Source organism: Saccostrea echinata, unplaced genomic scaffold, assembly GCF_033153115.1.
Source record: "Saccostrea echinata isolate AGI-Se365-2 ecotype Australia unplaced genomic scaffold, CSIRO_AGI_Sech_v1 ptg000056l, whole genome shotgun sequence".
In the NCBI taxonomy this organism is placed as follows: domain Eukaryota; kingdom Metazoa; phylum Mollusca; class Bivalvia; order Ostreida; family Ostreidae; genus Saccostrea; species Saccostrea echinata.
This window is the reverse complement of record NW_026889805.1, coordinates 6,135,832-6,159,523: the sequence shown is the minus strand read 5'-3', so window position 1 is coordinate 6,159,523 and position 23,692 is coordinate 6,135,832. Positions and strand designations below refer to the sequence as shown.

At 34.6% G+C, this 23,692-nt stretch overlaps 1 protein-coding gene across 1 annotated transcript in view; it reads right to left on the bottom strand.

Annotated features, from left to right (window-relative positions):
- Positions 1-23,692, bottom strand: part of LOC133173555 (vitellogenin receptor-like) — a 56,041-nt gene that overhangs the window by 13,927 nt on the left and 18,422 nt on the right. Inside the window, exons 12-24 of the mRNA XM_061308538.1 lie at positions 21,910-22,023; positions 21,194-21,422; positions 20,876-20,969; positions 20,164-20,270; positions 18,228-18,449; positions 16,703-16,878; positions 16,333-16,458; positions 13,950-14,006; positions 9,759-9,884; positions 9,424-9,603; positions 9,205-9,327; positions 4,931-5,094; positions 2,313-2,533 (exon numbers count right to left, since the gene is read on the bottom strand). Coding sequence (XP_061164522.1) covers positions 2,313-2,533; positions 4,931-5,094; positions 9,205-9,327; positions 9,424-9,603; positions 9,759-9,884; positions 13,950-14,006; positions 16,333-16,458; positions 16,703-16,878; positions 18,228-18,449; positions 20,164-20,270; positions 20,876-20,969; positions 21,194-21,422; positions 21,910-22,023 — 1,939 coding nt within the window. The remainder of the gene's footprint in view (positions 1-2,312; positions 2,534-4,930; positions 5,095-9,204; positions 9,328-9,423; positions 9,604-9,758; positions 9,885-13,949; positions 14,007-16,332; positions 16,459-16,702; positions 16,879-18,227; positions 18,450-20,163; positions 20,271-20,875; positions 20,970-21,193; positions 21,423-21,909; positions 22,024-23,692) is intronic.

Below are 23,692 nucleotides of genomic sequence, written 5' to 3'. Positions count from 1 at the left end.
GTCTGAAAACCAAAACATCAGTCTGAACGTCAAAATTCAAAACATCAGTCTGAAAACCAAAACATCAGTCTGAAAGTCAAAACATCAGTCTGAAAGTCAAAACACTAGTCTGAAAACCAAAACATCAGTCTAAAAGCCAAAACATCAGTCTGAAAGACAAAACATCAGTCTAAAATCCAAAACATCAGTCTTAAAGTCAAAATGTCAGTCTGAAAACCAAAACATCAGCCTGAAAGTCAAAAGTCAAAACATCAGTCTGAAAGTCAAAAAATTAGTCTGAAAGTCAAAACATCAGTCTGAAAGTCAAAAGTCAAAACATCAGTCTGAAAACCAAAACATCAGTCAGAAAGTCAAAACATCAGTCTGAAAGTCAAAACACTAGTCTGAAAGCCAAAACATCAGTCTGAAAACCAAAACATCAGTCTGAAAGTCAAAACATCAGTCTGAAAGTCAAAACAATAGTCTGAAAGCCAATTAAGAATGATGTCAATCTTGTCTATGCTTAAAGTGCCTTTAATTAAAACTTTCAAACTAAAAATTTTGAAAGTCAAAGTACTTTTCAAACTAAATTCTAAAATCACACCTGAAGGATTTGCTTTTAAGACAATTGATATACAGGTAACTCTCGATACCTCGAAGTCCGCGGGACCGAAGAAAAACTTCGAGAGATCAAGAGTTCGAGTTTTCAAGAGCCCAGAATTTTCCGGGTTTGTTGACAGGTTTTAAAATTAGTCTTACCGGATGTAATGATTTTCATGCAGTGCTAACCTTTTACACGTGGTTTTTATAAAACAACGATATTTTTTCGTAATTTAGATGAATATTTCATTAAACTGAGTAAAGCAAAAAATGTATATCGTCATTTCATGTATATTTATTTATTCTTTGTAATACGGACATCATACTACGCATTCGTTACATTAAAACGACATTTTACAGCGCCGTACATAGCATTGCATTGCATTGTATATGCCAAACATGATCATCGAACGCAGTTCTGTAAGTATTTGTCCAATAATAGTCGTCATATTGACATTGAGGCTGTTTCTGCGTCTTCATTTTTCGTTTAACTTTGACACTGGCTCGAAATAAAAATTTAAATTAGTGTTTCGTCTTTTAATCAATTACTACTTTTCACTGACACTGCGTCTCTAAATTATCGTAAGACAGTCGATGGTAATTATTTTAATAGCATATAGGCAAAATATGATTAATTATACGTCAATTATCACGTTGCAGCATAAATGTCACCTGGATTAAAACATCCCGTTCCTCGAGACCTGCGTCTTCTGCCTGGGGCCATTTAAATGTCCAGGTAAAGGTGCTAATTATATAACCTTGTATACACATAGCCACTTTGAGGTATCGAGCGTAAATTCTAATAGAATATGCATAGCGGGACTGCATTTTGACTTCGAGGGATCAAGGTTTTCGAGAGATCAAGGGTTCGAGAAATCAAGAGTAAATTTGCTTAGTTATATAGGGGGAAAATTCGGGACCAGAGACTCACTTCGAGCGATCAAGAACTTCGAGAGATCGAAGTTCGAGCCATCAAGAGTTACCTGTATATATCTTGTCTGACATAATGAAAGATCGTTTCATGTTAAAGATGACAATACTTTGATTATGGTTATGGTATTCTAGATAAATAGTAATTGTATGACTTGCTCACAGTCCCATATTTCAGTGGACAAGAAAAAGAACAGTTCCTACATAGAATATTTTACCATTTAACTGGGTAAAGAGCTACACTCCCTGTAGGAATATATTACCCTTTAACTGGATGAAGAGCTACATACACTCCCTTTAGGAATATTTTACCCTTTAACTGGGTGAAGAGCTACACTCCCTTTAGGAATATTTTACCCTTAACTGGGTTATGAGCTACACTCCCTGTAGGAATATTTTACCCTTAACTGGGTTATGAGCTACACTCCCTGTAGGAATATTTTACCCTTTAACTGGGTGAAGAGCATACACTCCCTTTAGGAATATTTTACCCTTAAATGGGTGAAGAGCTACACTCCCTGTAGGAATATTTTACCCTTAACTGGGTTATGAGCTACACTCCCTGTAGGAATATTTTACCCTTTATCTGGGTGAAGAGCATACACTCCCTGTAGGAATATTTTACCCTTTAACCGAGTGAAGAGCTACACTCCCTGTAGGAATATTTTACCCTTAACTGGGTTATGAGCTACACTCCCTGTAGGAATATTTTACCCTTAACTGGGTTATGAGCTACACTCCCTGTTAGAGTATTTTACCCTTTTACTGGGTGAAGAGCTACACTCCCTGTAGGAATATTTTACCCTTTAACTGGGTAAAGAGCCACACTTCCTGTTGTTTCATGCAGCAATGAAAGACATCCCTCCTTCAGAAGTTTCACTGGGCATACAATCAGTGCAGGTTTTAAGATGTCAGAAATATAGAGGTTATTTCCCAACCAATCATATGCCACATAAGCAACTTTTCCCAACATGCTCAGTAGAACCTCTTTCTTCTGATCACTTTGATTGGTTCTTAGTAGTGTCTAGTAAACAAAGAAATACCGGTAAACAAATAAACCATGTATCCAACAGCAGCATATGAAGTGCACGTAGTTTAAATACATCAGGAAGTAAATATATTATAGTTAGGCTTGATTAAATTCACTGCTATACATTAAATTTTAAAAACTTAGCGTATAAATTAGTATCTCGCTTTAGACAAATTCACAGTAGGCTAAATCTACATTATGTAAAATAGTGTTTTAGGATGTATCAGTACCTTTTAAAGTTAAAACACAATGCTTTACTATTTAAAACATTAGCTAATCATACATTCCAATAATATAAATTTTTAAATAGGCACTTAAAGGCCGTGGCACACTATAACGATTTATGCTACAATAACCCACGAACTAAAAAAAGTTGCAAATTGCCATTATTCGCCAGATTAGTCTTGCGATTTTTCCATAGCATGTGGATTTTTTTGCTGCTAGAACAGTGTGTCTATGATGTCTATGCGACAAAGTATGAGGTTTGTACGATTTAAGTACGAACTTAGGCGACTGCATTACGAACTGGTTATGATATTTCTATGATTATGAAGGATAAAACGCGGTTACATACAATACTTGAACAAAGAAATACGATATGGAATGATGCATACACGATATTCCTACGATTAGTGACGATTTCTTACAAATATACATGTAACAAAATGCATATAGAAAAGAGAGTTGTTTGAAATTATTAAACATCATAGTAAAATTATTTGATCATGGTAAAAGCCACAGTGTGAAGCTTTTGATTATGTTCAATTTCTTTAATAATTTATTGAACACGGCCTTTATAGGTTCTGTGACACATGCATTTTCAGTTTCTTTCACTTTTCCTATCATCTTTCCTTTTATTTTAGGTGGTATTTTCATTTCGAAAGGGTTAACATCAGACGACATCTGCCTATATTGTATTAACTCGTAGTTCAATTGCACAGTACTCTTACAGCACTTGCCATCAATCATCCTTTTTTGTATCATATTCGCGGGAAAGTCGTACTAGGTTCCTATCAATTCGAAGAACATTTGCAGTATCTCGTAGGGCACTCGCAGTAACTCGAAGGACACTCTCAGTAACTCGAAGGACACTCACAGTGTCACGATTACTACGACGTTCCGTGAAAGTCACACGAAATCGAAGATTTACTATGAATTTTGTACGAGTGCAGTGCTGGTGTTGTGCGATTGTCTACAAATACTTAAAAATCGTGCTGTGTACACGATTGCTTTGAACATGCTCAAAACAATTGCAGAGTTTTGCGATTTGCTGTGATTCAACATGAATAAGGAAGATATCCTATGACTACCTCTACGATAAAGCCAAATTTGCTGCAATTTCTAAATTCGTAATGAATCATAGCCATAAATCGTTACAATGTGACAGGGGCTTATATGAATGCCATCATTAGGCTATACTTGTCTAGATAATATGTCAAAACCACAGGCACTTAAGGCAAGGAATCCCCTTCCTCTTTCAATATTTTCATTTTAACATTTCAACAAAATAATATTCCATATCTAAAGGAAGTCCAAGAGTTAATATAATAAAAAAAAATTTTGAAAAAAAACTGGTTTACACAAAATGATAAAAATTGCATGATCAGAGGACAGGTGCCCAAGGCAATGTTACTTATGAATGGGTATAATCAACACCCTCGTGTTTTGATCTAACAACTAGTGTTGGCTATTTAAACAGCTGTTTAATCATCGATTCAGGATCATTATCTGCTGATTAGAATTTTAGGAAAACATGGCTCTTAAATTAATTAAATGACAAATACAACTCATAATTACTGAATGAAAATGTAATATTTATCAACCAGTAGCATAGACACATATCCCCCCCCCCCCCCCCCCCAAAAAAAATAAAACTATGATTTTAATTCAAACTTATTCACTGTTTCTTGAATTAACAGATTTATCAACACTGTGAATATAGTGAATATTTACACCCCCCATTATTTTTCTCCTCTATATCAATTAAATCATTCACATTTGAGTAAATTTTGTTCAGCCCTCAACTTATGACCAACTGACATTATGCACATAATAATGCCCAAAAATTTGGTGCATGAAAAAGTTTCGAATTTGCTTGACATTAATAAAAATTTATGTATATACTTCTGTTAAGCATACAACCTTGTAACCAAATGTCACAATATCACTGGGCAAGTGGAACAGCGAATGTGCAAAGTACTGTAAAGAATGCAAGAAGTCGAAGTTACAGCTCTTGGACTTCCAAGCCAGCTGATGAGAAGTACATGTATATCAGAAAAAATATGAATAGATGTCGAACCCTGATTATTAAAAAAAGAAGAGAATTGGAAAAGGGGTGATCTATGCCCTAAGTGCCTGTGTACCTGACATACATTGAGACTGGAACCAGACCTTTGAATCTGCAGATGATATTCCCAGGATGTCACCAGTAGACATGATTACATCAAAAGTCAGAAAAGGCTCCGCAGCACAAATAGTGATAAACTCCCCCTGCTGATCCAAGTCATATCTTGTTAGAGTAGTATGTTCCAAGAACAAGAAATAAGGCCTGGGATCTAAATATAAATTAAAATATACCTTGAAAAAAATATTCAATATCTTCACAAAATTAGATAAAGAACAAGTGTTATTAATTCATTTGAACTTAGCTCAATGCCTAGCTATATATAAGTCATAGAATCTTCCTTAAGATATATTTCTTCTAAATTTTGCATGTCTTTTTGAAGAAATTTTAAGAAAGTATACATGTAAAGCTTTGGACCCTATTGCATCCTAATCCATACCCAATAGTCTACAATTTTAGGGCTCTCATGTGACTTTGGTACAGGGGTTAGAACCATAATATTGGGAAAATTAGCGATACTCTGAGGAGACCTGGGAAAAATTAACATTTCAAAAAGTTATAAAACATGCATAACATTTGTCATTTTTGTTCTGATGTCTTGTTATGACAACTGGGAAAATAACATCATTTAGACTGGAAAAAGGTGACTATTCTACACTGGGTACAGGGTCGTCCAGCAGCCTAATTATAGACAATCCAAAGCCCTGACTCTGAACCACTTTGGTTCATGATAACATGAGAATGCTTGTACATATGTTTGACAAAGTAGAGTCTTGTAACTTTTCAGAATACTAGAAGACAAACTGTTCACAGAACAATTAGAGTCTCTTTCCACCTTCTTTAAATTAAATTTATTTTTTGCATTTCTTTCTCTACAGCTTAATTTCATGAAGACGAAACCAGAAACAGCTTAAAAGATTAAAAAAATGAAAATTTAAAAGAATATAAAGTGACTTTGACCTTAGACCTTATCCATGTGTTCAAGATCAAAGGTCAAGAATCATATTGCAGTTGTTTCCATGTTTCTGCGACTATTCGCTTAAAAGTTTTTGGGTTTAATGATAAGCTCAAAGAAAGAAAAGGGCTACAACTTACTTATAACTTAAGGGGTCATCAGATCCTTTCACACTGAATAGATTGTATCTTTGTCTTGAAAAACCAAAGACATCAGTGAAGGTTTGGAGTCTTTATGGTTTATGGTTTCAGAGGAGTGGCAATAACATGGTTTATGGTGAAAGGGGCAACAACTTTTAAATGAATCAGACTTAGGGTTTAAGAAAAGAAATTTCAAATTGGTTTTTAAAGGACATATTAATAATGCAATGATATTTAAACTAGAAATATGTCCATAGGACATGAATGCCCCGCCGAGGGTATATTAGTAATGCAACATTTTAACACAAATTGAGAAAAGTGAGGTCAAGGTCAAAGGAGAGGTCTAGGTGAAAAAATATTGATGCAGTTGAATAGCTTACATCAGTATGTATCAGCATATGAAGTTTGACACTAATTTAAGAAAAGTGAGGTCAAGGTCAAAGGAAAGGTCAAGGTCAAAAAATGTTGATGCAGTTGAAAAGGTTACATCAGTATGTATTAGCATATGAAGTTTGATAAAAATATTGTGAATGGTTTCTTTAAAACTGAGCTAAACACTAATTTAAGAAAAGTGAGGTCAAGGTCAAAGGAAAGGTCAAGGTAAAAAATATTGATGCAGTTGAATAGCTCTCATCATTATGTATCAGTATATGAAGTTTGTTAAAAATATCTTGAATGCTTTCATTAAAACTGAGCTAAACACTAATTTAAGAAAAGTGAGGTCAAGGTCAAAAGAAAGGTCAAGGTCAAAAAACGTTGATGCAGTTGAATAGCTTACATCAGTATGTATCAACAAATGAAGTTTGATTACATTATCTTGAATGGTATCTTTAAAACTGAGCTAAACACTAATTTAAGAAAAGTGAGGTCAAGGTCAAAAGAAAGGTCAAGGTCAAAAAATGTTGATGCAGTTGAATAGCTTACATCAGTATGCATCAACATATGAAGTTTGATTACAATACCTTGAATGGTATCTTTAAAACTGAGCTATACACTAATTTAAGAAAAGTGAGGTCAAGGTCAAAGGAAAGGTCAAGGTCAAAAAATGTTGATGCAGTTGCATAGCTCTTATCAATATCTATCAGCATATGAAGTTTGATAAAAATATCTTGAATGGTATCTTTGAAACTGAGCTTTGAACAGAGCTAAACGCAAAGTGTGACGGAAGGACAGACGGAAGGACGGAAGGACGGAAGACGGACATGACAAACACTATATGCCCCGGCCATATTCATGGCGGGGCATAAAAATGTTGAGACACAGAAGTTAAAGAAAAAGGGCTAAAATCTTCATATTTTGAATGACCTTGACATTTGACCTTGACCTTAATTTCAAGGTCAAAGGTTGAAGAATTTAATACAGTTGGTCCCATGTCTCTACAACTTACTGTTTCTTTTTTGAAAAAAAAATTAATGTAACACAAACATTGAAAACTTTCAGGGGCAATAACTCAAAAAAGGTGTCAAAAAATCCTTTTGCACTGAAGAGATTGAAGAGTCAATTAAATTAGGTGAAGACGTACGTGAAGGTTTGGTTTCTTTATGGTTAAAGGTTTCAGTGGAGTAACGATTATAACAAGCTTTTATTGTGAAAAGGGTAATAACTTTTTGAGGGGTCAAAGTTCATACACAGAGGGTCAACTGAAAATATCTTTTAAGGAGAACATTCTTATGGGCTATAAATTTTTTTGATAAATCTTGAAGCATAGAATCACAAGGGGGATGTGACCTAGTTTTGTGCCAAAGTTGGTTGAAATTGGCATAGCTGTATTGAAAAGAAGTCAAGAATGTGAAAAAATAACAACACATAACAAGAAGTCTGTGAGCGAATGCTCACTAATAATACCCCCGCTCTGATGTGAATACACAAGTTCGGTTATGGACAAACACAGTGATAATCAGGAAATTGACATCGGATTTGTAAAAACTGAATCCCAACATATGGCATGCCTAAACAAAGAAAAAATTTCAAGCATCTGCGATGAGTAGTTGCTGAGAAAACTACAACCATAATTTATTATGTATGGTACGGACAGACGCATGGATAAACAGGAAGTTGACATCGGATTTGTTCCAAAAATGAATCCTATTATATGGCATGCCTAAACAAAGATTGTGCTAAAATTTCAAGCATCTGCAATGAGTAGTTGCTGAGAAAACTACGACCAAAATTTGTTATGTATGGTACGGACAGACGCACAGATAAACAGGAAGTTGACATCGGATTCGTACAAAACTGAATCTCACCATATGGCATGCCTAAACAAAGAGTGTGTTAAAATTTCAAGCACCTATGATGAGTAGTTGCTGAGAAAACTGCGACCAAAGTTTGTTATGTGTGATACGGACAGACGCATGGATAAACAGGAAGTTGACATCGGATTCGTACAAAAATGAATCCCACCATATGGCATGCCTAAACAAAGAGTGTGTTAAAATTTCAAGCACCTGCGATGAGTAGTTGCTGAGAAAACTGCGACCAAATTTTTTTATGTGTGATACGGACAGACGCACGGATAAACAGGAAGTTGACATCGGATTCGTACAAAAATGAATCCCACCATATGGCATGCCTAAACAAAGAGTGTGTTAAAATTTCAAGCACCTGCGATGAGTAGTTGCTGAGAAAACTGCGACCAAAGTTTGCTATGTGTGATACGGACAGACGCACGGATAAACAGGAAGTTGACATCGGATTCGTACAAAAATGAATCCCACCTTATGGCATGCCTAAACAAAGATTGTGCTAAAATGTCAAGCATCTGCGATGAGTAGTTGCTGAGAAAACTACGACCAAATTTTTTTATGTATGGTACGGACAAACGCACGGATAAACAGGAAGTTGACATCGAATTCGTACAAAAATGAATCCCACCATATGGCATGCCTAAACAAAGAGTGTGTTAAAATTTCAAGCACCTCTGATGAGTAGTTGCTGAGAAATCTGTGACCAAAGTTTGTTACGGACAGACAGACAGACGGACAGACAGACAGACAGACGGACAGACAGACAGACACACAAGGGTAAAACAGTATACCCCCCTCTCCTTCGGAGCGGGGGTATAAAAACGGATAACAATAGGTCACCTAAGTGACTCAGATGAAAACATACCTAGTTATGTTTATTTAATAGCTTATGAAAAAATACCATTAAGATAATATGACATATATGAGGTGTTCAAAATGAATGCTAGGGAGTACTGAAAATGTATTCAAACCAATCAGACCTGGTGGAATACATGAGGTGGTGTTCGAGATGAACTCTGGTGAGCAGTGGCAACTTCTGCCTCCTTCAGTGTTAACACACACCTGACTACAGCCCCCATTGTCATCCTTACACTCATTTACATCTGAAGATTGAAAATTCACATTTATTCATTACATGAATTCAAAGCTTAAAAGATAATGCATAACATTATAAAATCTAAAATCTACAGACACACTACCTTGACAAGATTTTTTATCCTTTTGAAATTCATATCCTGTAGGACACACTCTTTCTGGTAAATCCTGATGACACTGATGTCCTTCATCTGAGGCATCAGGACAGTCTGGATGACCGTTACAGACAAGGTGTCCAGAAATACACTCCCCAGAGGTACACGCAAAATGTCCGGGTCCACAGTCTGAAAAAAAATACCAGAATCATGTACAATATTTGTACCTCTATAAATCAAATGCTGTCCACAGCAGATAGAAATTATTAGAATTAACTAATTTTATTCAAATTTGAAGTAAAGATAACGAATGCTTGTTTCATTAATAATAAGAAATTTCAGACCCTTTGGAGTTGTTTGAGAACAGTGAGCCCCGTCTTCATCTGACATGTCTACACAGTCATTGGTTCCATCACAAACAATGTCTAGCGGGACACACAGATCTATATCACAGAGAAGGCCTCCACACTCTGTCAACAAAGAAAAACATATAACACAAAGAACAAGAGGTTCATGGGCCACAATGCTCACCTGAGTAACTAGAGCCCTGTTTGTTCTTCATCAGTAGATTCTTTTTCCTATGTAAAACTTTAATCTCCCATAGTGGCCAAACCGTGCCCCCATTTCCCCCCGGGGGTCATAATTTGAACAAACTTAAATCTACACTACATGCATAGTTGTGAACTCACCCAATTCCATTGGGTTACACCCGATTTTTCAACCCATAACCCAGTTTTTGCTGAACAGCCCGAAAATTCCCTGATTTGGTTTGTAAATTAGTTTGCACATGTCATTTCCAGTTATCAGCCCCAAGCTTGGATCTATGTAAACAATGCTGATGGCTACTCACAGTAGGCTATGTATCGGTAAATTATCAGTGTAAATGTTAATAATTATCTGGGAGATGTTTTGACAAATCGAAGTTTGAACTCATTATAAATTGGCGCCCGATAGAACTGGGCCAGCAGGAAAACACCTCAAAAAAGACAAACAATATTTATGTACATATTAAAGAATCTTGGAAAACAACTTTCACTGGATGAAATAAAGTGATCAACGATAGTACGAGACTAACTGTACATTATATCTAAATTGTTTATTAGGCCTGAGGATAAAAATTATCTTCAAATCATTTTCAAAACCAAGATTTGAACAGGGACCTTTATAAGTCAATAATTTAATTTTGTTTGTATTCTAGCCTCTGATTGGTTAATATCCAAAAAGGAACACAAATTATTTCTGTATAACCTGGTTTGGTATGGGGACACCCCCCCCTGACAACCAGCTGAATCGTCTGTATCCATGCAATCCTCTCATTTCCAGTCCTCAGGATTCATGGAAAATTCCAGATTTAATAAATGTACCTTTAACTTCAAACAGTAACTCGGATCTTACCACATGTAAACAAAAAACATGGCTGCTAGGACTATGTATCAGTTTTTACCTCCCCTCGCTTCCCATCACTTCCGTTACTATGGTTGTATTATTGAGCGGCAAATTTGAACTAATAAAAAGCAACGAAATTTTACACCCAGAGTTGTTTAATGATTTTAGAATTAAATTATAAGGAATGAATTGTTTTATAATCCGCTTCGCGGATTATAAAGCGTAAACTGACCCAAACCAGGTTATTCTCGAATAATTTGGCCAAGAATTAGTGTCATTCCTAAATTAATTTGAATAATTTCAAAATAAGCTAAAACTTCCCTTGTTCTTCCAAACAGTAATGCAGACTCTGCAAGAGCTTTCAGTATTTAAACAAGAGGCCCAAGGGCCTTAACGGTCACCTGAGTATAATACAACAATTTAGAGGATCCATATAGTATAAAATGAACTGAAAGGTGAAGCTTTGTTGCCCAAAAGCAAGAAAAATAGGATGATCAGGACAAAATAATTAGTCTAGCATTCATTAACAGTTCATAAATTAGGTTCTAATCTGTTCCCCATTCATCACTATCACCATACAGTATATTAACAAACTAATCAGTGCTTCTGTACTGTCTTAATTCCTTGTTGGCATCGCTTACATTGGCCTCTCTTGGTCTTTGATAAACATTTAATAAGACAAGTTATTTTTGTCTCATTTTTATTTATCTATTACTTACAAGTCTTCCTGATCATTAAAACTTTGAAAGTACTTTTTGTATTATACAATAAAAATTCTTGCATAATTCTCTTATTCTATTAACCTTCCAAGTACATTATTTACAGTGATTAATTATCAAAAGTAAATGGCAAAGGGGAATAACGCCTCTCAGTAGATTACAAATTAATAGAGCCCAAGCCAGGACCAGAACAGTTGACCAAATGGTCCAGATGTTCAAAATTCTGGTAAAAATACCCTTCCTTATTAAAACTTTTACTCTTTTTGCCTCTGATATGTGCAGGTTCAGAGAAGATTTTTAAAGAAATAATGCATTTTTACTACAGATTCACTATATCAATAGAGCCCCCCCCCCCCCCCCCCCCCATCGGGAAACACCAGAGCCTCTCACCCTGGGACCAGAAGTTTGCTCATCATAAGTAATCACTTTGTTTATCTGCTTCACACTAAGGAGCAGACAGGATTATTTAATAGAATTAACACATTTTCACTATATTATCAAGAGCCTTACACCAGCACATCTGACCCAGGGGTCATGCAATTCACTACTCTGGAAGAAGCACTCTTGCTCATCATAACTATACACTTAGCTTCTTTGCTTTTTAACCAGAAGCAGAAAAGAAGATTTTCAAAGAAATGTTGCTTTTTCACTATATAATCAATATAGCCCCCCCCCCTTTTCACCAGAACCCTTGACCCTGGGGCCATGAAATTCACAATTTTGGAAAAGGCATCCTTGCGTATCATAACAATGTACTTAGTTTGTTTAAATAATACCCAGGGGCAGAGAAGAAGATTTTCAAAGAAATAATTCACCTTCACTATAGGATCTATATAGCCCCACCCTAGCACCAGAGCCCCTGTCCCTTGGGCCATGAATTTCACAATTTTGAAAGAGGCATCCTTGCTTATCATAACAATGTACTTAGTTTGTTTAAATAATACCCAGAAGCAGAGGAGAAGATTTATAGAGCATAAATGCATTTTCACTATATAATAAATAGAGCCCCACCCTAACACCAGAACCCCTGATCCAGGGGCCATGAAATTCACAATTTTGAAAGAGGCATCCTTGCTTATCATAAGTATGTATTTAATTTATTTAAATAATACCCAGGAGTAGAGAAGAAGATTTTCAAAGAAATAATGCACTTTCACTATATGATCTATATAGCCTCGTTCTAGCAACAGAACCCCTGACCCTGGGGCTATGAATTCCACAATTTTGGTAGAGTCACTCTTGCTTATCATAACTATGTATTTAATTTGTTTAAATAATACCCAGGAGTAGAGAAGATTTTCAAAGAAATAATGCACTTTCACTATATGATCTATATAGCCCCGCCCTAGCACCAGAACCCCTGACCCTAGGGCCATGAATTTCACAATTTTGGTAGGGTCACCCTTGCTTATCATAACTATGTATTCACATTTGTTTCAATAATACCCAGGAGTAGAGAAGAAGATTTTCAAAGAATGCACTTTCACTATATGATCTATATAGCCCGGCCCTAGCAACAGAACCCCTGACCCTGGGGCCATGAATTTCACAATTTTGGTAGAGGACTCAATGCTTATTACTACCATGCCAACAGTTTGACTGCCTGATGTGACTCAGGTGACCTAAAAAGAAAAATACACACTTTCTTCAGGTCTATACTAAACAATGAAACCTTCAATGCCCTTTTATCATGTAAATTTAATCAATAAATTCATGAATTATTCAAATTTTGGCATTGTAAGTTACAAATTCCTTTCAATAAAATAATTCTAAATACAGTGCTTATTTTATATCTGCAATATGAAATATAATCATGGTAAATATGTTGTGAATATTGTTACAAGTCATGACCAGGTCTTTTACTTTCCAAAGAGGGTCATGCATGACTCTCTTCTTACATCTTGGAGTTTGGCAAGTATGTCTACCCGAGGATGGTTCCATATTAATATGACTGCTCATGGCTTTGCTGTTCTTGTAAAAAAGATTTTTCGTAAAGTATGTTTTCTTATGTCAAACTTTGATTACCCATCATGGCCCCACCCTACCCTTGGGGGTCATGATTTGAACAAACTTGAATCTACACTATGTCAAGAAGATTTCAGATAAGTTTCATCTTTCCTGGCCCAGTGGTTCTTGAGAAGAATTTAAAATGACCCCACCCAAGTTTTTCCTTAATTATCTCCAGTTGGAAGAGGATCTGTTCAAACTTGAATCCCCTTCACCCAAGAATAATCTGTGCTAAGATTCAATATAATTGGCCTACTGGTTCTGGAGAGGAAGATGAAATTGTAAAAAGTTTACGACAATGACAAATGACAACAACAACAGACAATGGACAAATTTTTATCAGAAATGCTCACTTCAGCCTTTGGCTCAGGTGAGCTAAAAAGAGAGGAAAGAGGAGAGCTGTCTCAATACAAAAGGACTTACCTAGAGTGTTTGAACAATTTCTGTGAATCTCACAATGGCAACTTGGTTCTTTGCACCCTGTTGATCCAGGGGAAAAAAATAGATTTCTTAATAATCTGTTTCAAATGATTACTTACATTCGTTAATAAGTGGTAAATAGTTTTAAATGAAATGAATGTAATGTTTCAGTCAATTCATCCATCTCTCTAGAATAGAAACTTCAATAGTTTCACCATACAATGATTGTTGTTCGTAGTAAATTATTATTTATTGTATAATAGGTGATTTTATTATAGGATTGAATACTGTATGTGTACATAAATTGGTGTATTCAAAATTTAGCGCAATCACTGGGTATGGAGTTGTTGGCGAAATCATGAATTAACACTATACATGTCCGTGCCATATATTGTATTTATAAATGATTTCTTAGAGGTATTCATGAATTAGCCCATCGTTGTCTGCGCCAAAGCCTCTTAAATATGAAGCCCGCTTTTTAAGTACACATACAGTAATTCCTAGCTCTCTAATTGGCTTATATCCAACATTGTAGAAATCATACCATTGAATAATTCCTAGCTCTTTAATTGGCTTATATCTCTCTCCCGATTTTGAATCACTCAAACTAAAACCTGGATTTTGCATTGTACAAGTTTTACACAGAAGCAAGAACAATCAGTAGTGAGCTCTGTAAACACAGCACTTTGTTTTCTATTAGACATGGACTTAATAGACATTTGTCTGTGAATTCATGAAATTCAATGGACAGTATCCATGGAGAGATTTCCAAAAATCACAATTCACTTTCGTGGCTGCTACCAAGTAAAAATGGAGCGGTAAAGGAAGAATTTCACACTACCCTCGTATTGAAAAGAATGATTCGAAACTCAGTTACATGTATAGATTCTTTGATGTAGAAAACAATGTTAAACTCCTAAAGAAAGTGTTTCTAAATATTGTGCTGTATTTTGGATGCCAAAATGTCATGAAAATTTACACCACTTAAGGATCTCAGATTTCAGCGCCTGGCATAATGCGGAGGGCCATCTTTACATTTATTTGGACAAAGATGAATTCACAAAAAAACCACCAGAGCAATGCAAACACAGCTGAAGGAAGGATGTACACAATGCCAAGTTAGTAAAATATAGACCCTAAATCTGTTTTATTAATTATAAGGAACGATTATAATTTTTTTTTAATCAAAGGTTGCATTTGGTGTATTTACACATAATAGATCTATTTTAATTCTATTTTATTTTTTAGATGATCCTCTATGCCAAGTGAAATCATTCATGAAGGACAAATGCTTTTAAGTCCAAAGTGTGCCAGTTTTTCAAAGGTCAAAACGTATTTTTTTTAAATTCTCATTTTTGGTTTGACATAATACTATAGGAAACATGATGGCTGGGAGATCTGACAATGCAGGGCTACTGCAGAGGTACACTAAATCATTCTCTGAGAGCAACCCTGGTACACACCATAGATTCAACAGATTCGTTTTCAGTTGTCATGTTACGAATACCACTGAAAACATACTCAGGCAAGACAGAGCCCGAAATGAAACAGAAAATGTCAGAAATCTTTTCAAAAACCCTTCATACTGAAACCTGTGTGAAGGAGAAAGAAAAAAATTTTCTGCTGCAAGCTACACGTATTTTGAGGCATTTGAAATGAAATTTGAGCCATTATCAGATTCGCAATATGACATTAACAGTTTACTGGCAGATTCGTCTAATAATATCGACGATTTTGATTCCATTTAAGTACATTGTACTGCAGATCTTGATTAGGTATTCAAAATGTTAGGCCTATGTCTGAACAAAATGCACAGTCCAATGTCAGAACATGTAATTCACAATGCAAGATTGGTCAAACCACAATAACAGAGCATGTTTAAATGTCCAGAACATCTTTTCAGTCTGTTGCGTCGAGTCTTTCAGGTTTGACTGTGAACCATTTCTCCAATGTAACAATTAATTATAATGTGCACTTTAATGAAGAAGGGTTTAAAACAGTTTAACTGCTAAACTTGACACAACAGACTGAGAAGCTGACATTTTAATCATACCATTTCTTTTTTCTGTTACAATGTGTACATGTTGAAACTTACAATTAAGCAAAGAACAATCTTCATCAAGTCTGTTATCATTCAATCATAAAATAAAATAATTATTGCCGTTTTTAGGTCAATACAATGATTTAACCACCTTTGATGTACAATATTCACCTCTCCCTTCAGTCTCTGTGAATATTGTACTCCTCTGGTGGCTAAATGATTGTATTGACTTCAAAAACAGCAATTATTGTATAATTTACTAATGTAATAAATAATTATTTACTGTGTAATAAATGTATCCTGTCTGTATACTTTTATTAGGTAGAACTAGATGATGTCTCTTACTAGCACAGGAAGTGTTGTCTTTCTGAAGGAAAAATCCATCACTACATTTACAGACTCTGGACTTTATAGACACTGGAATACACAAGTGTGAACAGCCACCATTGTTAATACTGCAGGCAGTCTCAGCTGAAACCAACAAAATTATACTTCTCTCAAGATTTGTAATACAGTAATTCATTTTATTCATTAATGGTTCAATAACTTGTCTATAAACTTTGAACCATTTTTCTATTAATTCTTTTATATTCAATACTGGGAGTCATATATGTTGTGACATTTAATTGCAATTTTTCTATTTTCCTTTTACATAATTAATACTGTCATTCATAGTTGCCTCACAATTATGACAATGGGAAATTCTTCCTCTTACCTATTTTGCTGACTGTAGATACTATAATGCTGGATAATGGGATGGTATTATGAAGTACACTGCTTTCTTCTTCAATATTTTGTAAATTGAGAGAAAATACACTGGTTGCCTTATCTTCTACCCAGTAGAGAATTTTATCATATATGGCCATTCTTTTTATTGCTTTTCCATTTCCTCTGAAAAAAAATGTTATTCTTTTAATAAATGCATTTATTGAATCATTTCCCGAAGAGGCATGTAAACTAAGGAAAAACTATTTGTTCTCAATAAATAAAAAGTTGTTTTGATTTAGAGAGGAAAAAGAAACAATCCAATAAGTACAAGAGGCCCAGGGGCCACATCCCTCACCTGAGCACTATGGCTAGAAAAAAGCAGAAATCAGTTCAGTCTTGAAAGGTTGAAAAGTTTAAATATAAAAGTGGGGGAGTGGGGGGGGGGGGTGTCATGAATTGAACAGATTTGAATCTACATTATCTGAGGATGCTTCCATTTAAATATGACCAATCATGGCTTTGCCGTTCTTGAGAAGAAGATTTTTAAAGATTTTTCCTCTATATTCCTATGTAAAACTTTGATCGCCCATTGTGGCCCCACCCGACCCCCAGGGGTCATGAGATGAACAAATTTAAATGTACACTATCTGAGGATGCTTCCAGGTAAATATGACCAATCATGGCTTTGCTCTTCTTGAGAAGAAGATTTTTAAAGATTTTTCCTCTATATTCCTATGTAAAACTTTGATCGCCCATTGTGGCCCCACCTGACCCCCGGGGGTCATGAATTGAACAAATTTGAATCTACACTATCTGAGGATGCTTCCATGTAAATATGACCAATCATGGCTTTGCTGTTCTTGAGAAGAAGATTTTTAAAGATTTTTCCTCTATATTCCTATGTAAAACTTTGATCGCCCATTGTGGCCCCACCCGACCCCCGGGGGTCATGATTTTAACAAACTTGAATCTTCACTATCTGAGGATGCTACCATATAAATATGACCAATCATGGCTTTGCTCTTCTTGAGAAGAAGATTTTTAAAGATTTTTCTTATATATTCCTATGTAAAACTTTGATCGCCCATTGTGGCCCCACCCGACCCCCAGGGGTCATGATTTGAACAAACTTGAATCTACACTACCTGAGGATGCTTCCACATAAGTTTCATATTTTCAAGCACAGTGGTTCTTGAAAAGAAGATTTTTTAATGATGCCATTAATTTTTCACAAATTCTTAATTATCTCCCCTTGGAAGAAGGCGTGGCCCTTCATTTGAACAAACTTGAATCCCCTTTACCCAAGGATACTTTGTGGCAAGTTTGGTTGAAATTGGCCCAGTGGCTCTTGAGAAGAAGATGAATATGTGAAAAGTTTACAGCAACAACGACAACAACTACAACAACAACGACAGACAACGGACAAATTTTGATCAGAAAAGCTCACTTGAGCCTTTGGCTCAGGTGAGCTAAAATATCAAGTATAAATATAAAAGTGAAAATGTCTAAATTAACCTATTAACCATACTTACTGTACAAGATATGTTTGCCAGTGAACTGCTCCTCTATTGGTAAGCTTTACAGAAATAATCCGCGCCACACCTCCAACATCATCAGCTATATATAAATGACCTTCATACAGGAGAAGGTCATTTGGATGATGAACTTCCACTGGCAAAGGTTTACAGAATGTGCCATCCAAAGAGCACTGGAGGATTGATGGAGACACACCCACCAGAGACAAGTACAATATGCTAAAAAGTTATATAAACAACTTTTAAAACAACAATACATTCCTTAATTACAGTAGATTTCAGTTATTGAAATTTAAGCATTTGAAGGCTGTTCTGTCTGTACTTTTTTCCTGAAAAACATTTTTTCTGTTATCTGTTATCAAATTCCTATAGAACTATCATAGATTAAGAAAAGAATCTCAAAAAAAAAAAAAAAATTCCAGAAATAATTTTTAATATGTAGCTATATAGACTCTATATAAATAATCATAACAAGTAACAAGCTAATTCAAAAAAACTGTGGTTCACCGCTTTTGGTGTCTTAGTGGTTAGGAGACAATTACTTATTGTCATATTGTAACTGTCCTGTTTGTGTGTTCTTCACAGTTCTAGGTCAAGGTCATGAAGTCATAAACGATTTACCTTTCTAAAAGATGTTGTCATAGATAACATAAATGTAAAATATAAAAGCACTATCTTCTTTCATTCAAAAGTTATTGCCAATGTAAAACTAGAAATATGTCCAAAAGACATGAATGCCCCGCCAAGTGTATATTAGTAATGCAACATGAAAATTTGTATTAGTGTATGAAGTTGGTTGAGAATAGTTTTTTTTTAAATTGAAATTGAAATCTAAAAAAATGGATATAAATGATAAATTCTCACCAAATTATGTATAAGTGCATAAGCTTACATAAAAATATCTTAAATGGTTTCTTTAAAACCAAGCAAAATACAAATTAAAGAAAAGTGAGGTCAAGGTCACAGGAAAGTGCAAGGTCAAAAGTTTTTGATGCAGTTGAATAGCTCTCACTAAAACATATGGGCATATTAAGTTTGATAAAAATATCTTGAATAGTTTATTTAAAACTGAGCTAAACATTACTTTAAGAAGAGTGAGGACAAGGTCAAAGCTAAAGACTAATTAAAGAAAAGTGAGGTCAAGGTCAAAGGAAAGGTCAAGGTCAAAAAATGTTGATGCAGTTGAATAGCTAGCTCTCATCAATATCTATCAACATATGAAGTTTGATTACACTATCTTGAATTGTTTCTTTAAAACTGAGCTAAAGACTAATTAAAGAAAACTGAAGTAAAGGTCAAAGAAAAGGTCAAATTCAAAAAATGTTGATGCAGTTGAATGGCCCTTATCAATATCTATCAACATATAAAGTTGATAAAAATATCTTGAATACTTTCTTTGAAACTGAGCTAAACACAAAGCGCGACGGAAGGACATATGGAAGGACAGAAGGACACATGGACGGAAGACAACTATGACAAACTATATGCCCTGGCCATATTCATGGCGGGGCATAAAGAATGAAAAAGACTGTAGTTTAAACTTAAAGGTCAGGGTCACAAGGTCAAAAAACAGAGTACATTTGGAGAGATCTTGAAACAGGTAAAGCACATGTCAAATATGAATACTCTTTCTTCTCTTCTTCAAAAGTTAGCAGCAGATAAAATTTTTGAACATCAAACATCAAAAAACATCAAAATGGAAGGTCAAGGTGTCAAATATCATAGCACTTTTGGAAACTTCTTAATACAGGATATGAACTTGTTAAATATGAAAGCCCTACCTTCTCTCATTCAACCAAGGTTAAAGTTTTTGTGACAGACAGACAGATGGAGAGACTGACAGACAGATTGACAGACGGATTCGCTGAGAAACAAATGAGATTTAATGTCCACTCACTTTTGCAAAAGCGGGGGACAAAAATAAGCAACAAACCCTTGTGAAGAATCAATAGCTATGGATGTGGGCCTCTGAATTATCTGGTCTGATGATAGCAGTGCTTTGCGATATTTTCCACTCAGACTTGCAACTTCTACTGTTTTCTGCAAAACAATTATGCATAAGTTTTTTATACTAGATCAAAAATATGCAGCATGAAAAAAAGTATATATTTCTTCAAACATTTATCATAATGAATCACAATTTGTATTGTTTTCTTTAAAAAATATATGCAAAAGTAAAGATCTATTTTATTACAGGCCAAAAATATGAAAAAATGCTATTCATGTATATATTTCTAAATTCGTTTATCATTATGATCATAGACATATATAAATATTGAACAATGGTACAAATAATTATGGAGGCTAACTCAAACCTGAGAGAAATAACAACTACAATGGCAATTGCAAGGCCATCTCCAGATTTCTGGAAATAGGGTGTGGAAGAGGGTCTAGGAGGGGTCGCCCCCTTTCTGGACCAGAATTTTTTTTATAAATAGATACCACTTTAGTGGGTTCTGGTGAATCCTTGAAGTTATTTTTTCACAAATTAAAGAAAATCTAGCAGCATACTTTAAAAGGATGAATAATGCATTTGTCTTAAAAATGATATCTTAGTGTTCATTTGGGGTGGGGGAGATTACACCCACCATACCCCCGTGTTCTGATGGCCTTGATATGATTAAAAAGTAACAAATGAGACATACTTCTCCAACATCAATCCAAAAAATATTTCCTGTTACTGGGTCCACTTCTAACTTCTCAACTGCTTGAAGATGTTTGGAATATATAATACTTTCACTGAAAAATTTACAGATTAAACTAAAAATTTAGGGTTGAAGGATAATAATATCTAACTAAAAAGTGAATCAATTCCAGAACATTACTATTCAACTGTAGTGTTTCAGTCAGGTGACTTTAAACCATTTATACATTGAAGAAAGAAATGCAATTTAAAGAATGGTTGACAAGAAGGAGACAAATAAAGTTGCATCTCTTTAGGATATCTAATGTAAATGACTGACCGAGAAAATCCACTATCCACGGAGATGTTGATGCTAGCTATGACATCACGTGTGATGTCACTGTACACCAGTACTTGATGCTTTGGACAAATACTCATTGCTGGAACAGTGTTGATATCTCCACCAATCACAGTCCTGACTTGGCTGTCTTGGTAACCAACAGAAGACAGGGGGAATTGAAGAATTTCTTTCTTTGCTCCAAGGTAAATTCTGGGCACATCTAAACTTACTGAAAATCATCCAGGGATAAAAATAAAGATTGGCAGTATTTTGATACCATGAAAATTAATATTGATCCTTCAATCCATGTTATGATATATCCAAAATAAAATTCAAAAGCATATTTGAATATATATATATATATATATGTATTGACCGAGGCCTATAAACAGAGGCATAGCAACATTCCAAATGTTGTATGATGCAATATCTTTTCATCACTTGAAATCTACGATCTCTTAGAACATTTATTATACAAGTACACAAAGAAACAATGAAAAGTTTGACATATACACCGATGAACAGACACACTAGTGGAAAAAGGGGTTCAAAATATCTACATGTATATGGCATTGAGGATAATGACTAAGGCAATATGCTACAACTTTTGTTAAATACTATAAGTATACAAGACTACAATTTTATAATCATATCTGATTATGAATATAAAACCCTCTGATGATAACACCAAAACATTAAGTAGAAGTTGAACTAACTTTGACAGGTGATATTATTACTTTCCAGATGCATGTCCTGAGGACACATGCACCGATGTCCATCACTTGTTGGCAAACACATGTGGGAACATTTTATCCCAGAGCAGGTATCTCCTAAAAATAAACAGGCATATACATATTTCAAAATGTTTATCAAATAATGTTTGCAAATATTGTTCTTTTTCTTTTTCACATTTCTGATATTTCTACCAATATAACAAAATCCAGATTTTACAGATAGAATTAAGGGTCATCAAAGAGATGGGTTAATATTCTTAATTTGGCTTTATCTTCTAAATCGATGACAAACTATTATAAGATTGAAAGATAAAATAACGAGAAATATGTCTATAGGATATGAATGCCCTGGCCAAGGAACATTGTGTCGCAACAGTGAAAGAGAAACGTACCCTCCTCCTCTGGTTGGAGATTGACTCATTCCAAATATTATCCCATAGCTAAATAAAGTTTCATTGTTTCAAGTTTATGTCATATTTAACAGAGGTAGGTTCACTAACTCCATAAAATGGCCCTGTCCATATAACCAATTAACTGACCAAGTCCCAATGTCCCATTTAGAACATCAAAATAAAGGAGAGACTTAGTGCTTTCATTTCCAATACAAAAAATTTCCCTGAGAGTCCCAGTATTGAAAAACAGACTTTGTGAACCTGCAATGTTCTTGAATTTTGAAGAAGATGAGTGAATTTGAGCATCTTCAACTAATAATTAAAAGATGAACCCACCCTGCAATCCAAAAATTTTTTCATGGATTAGAATTTTCTTAAAAAGTTCTTTCATTATATAATTAAACATTTTAGATCAGAGGTTAGGGGCTATGTAAAATATTCTAAAGAAACTTACATTTTTATCCATTTCTAAAGAAATTTTCAAGATTTGAGGAAAATGATGCAATTCATGATGTTGTAATACATGGACTAGAGAGAAAATTATGTCATTTTTAATTGATATGCAGTTACCAAGGGTTCAAGTGAATTTAATGCATTTTCAACTAAAACTGAGCATTTCTGATTTTTCAGAAATTCACTGGGCCAAAAAGACCCTAAGTGAACCTTGTTCTTTATAAATGATCTCTTAAGTATGTATAGTACAAATGATCTTACACAGATTATCAATGAATGAATTTTTCTGAAGAAATCCTTTTTGGAATTAAACATGAACTATGAGCAATATGAAGAAAAAATGTAAAATTCAAGGTCAAATTTTTTGACACACTTGAATTGTACTCACCAATTTGTATCAATATACAAATTTGGATGAAAATACACAATGCAAAATTAGGCAAATGCAAGGAAGGAATAGTGAGGTCAAGGTCATTAGTGAGGTCAAGGTAAGAAAATAATGACACAGTTGAATTGCTCTCATCAATTTTTACTGGTGCATGTAGTTTGATCAAAATATCAAGAACAGTTTCGTCTAAACTGCTAAATACAAGACAATTTATGGTGAAAGTTAAGGTTATAATACAGAAGATCAAGGTAAAAAATATTTGACAAAGTTGAATTATAGCTCTAATCAATTTGTATCTTTTTATGAAGTTTAATGAAAATAATTTGAACAGAAATTAAGACACAGTTGAATTATCTTACCAATTTGTATCTTTGTATTAAATTTAATGAATATATCTTGGAATCATTTCTTAAACAAAGCTGAATGCAAAATGACAAATTGTAAAGGTCATAGGTAAAGTCAACTTCAGAAAATTATGACAGTTGAATAGTCCACACCATTATATATATCATTGTATGAGCTTTGATAAAAT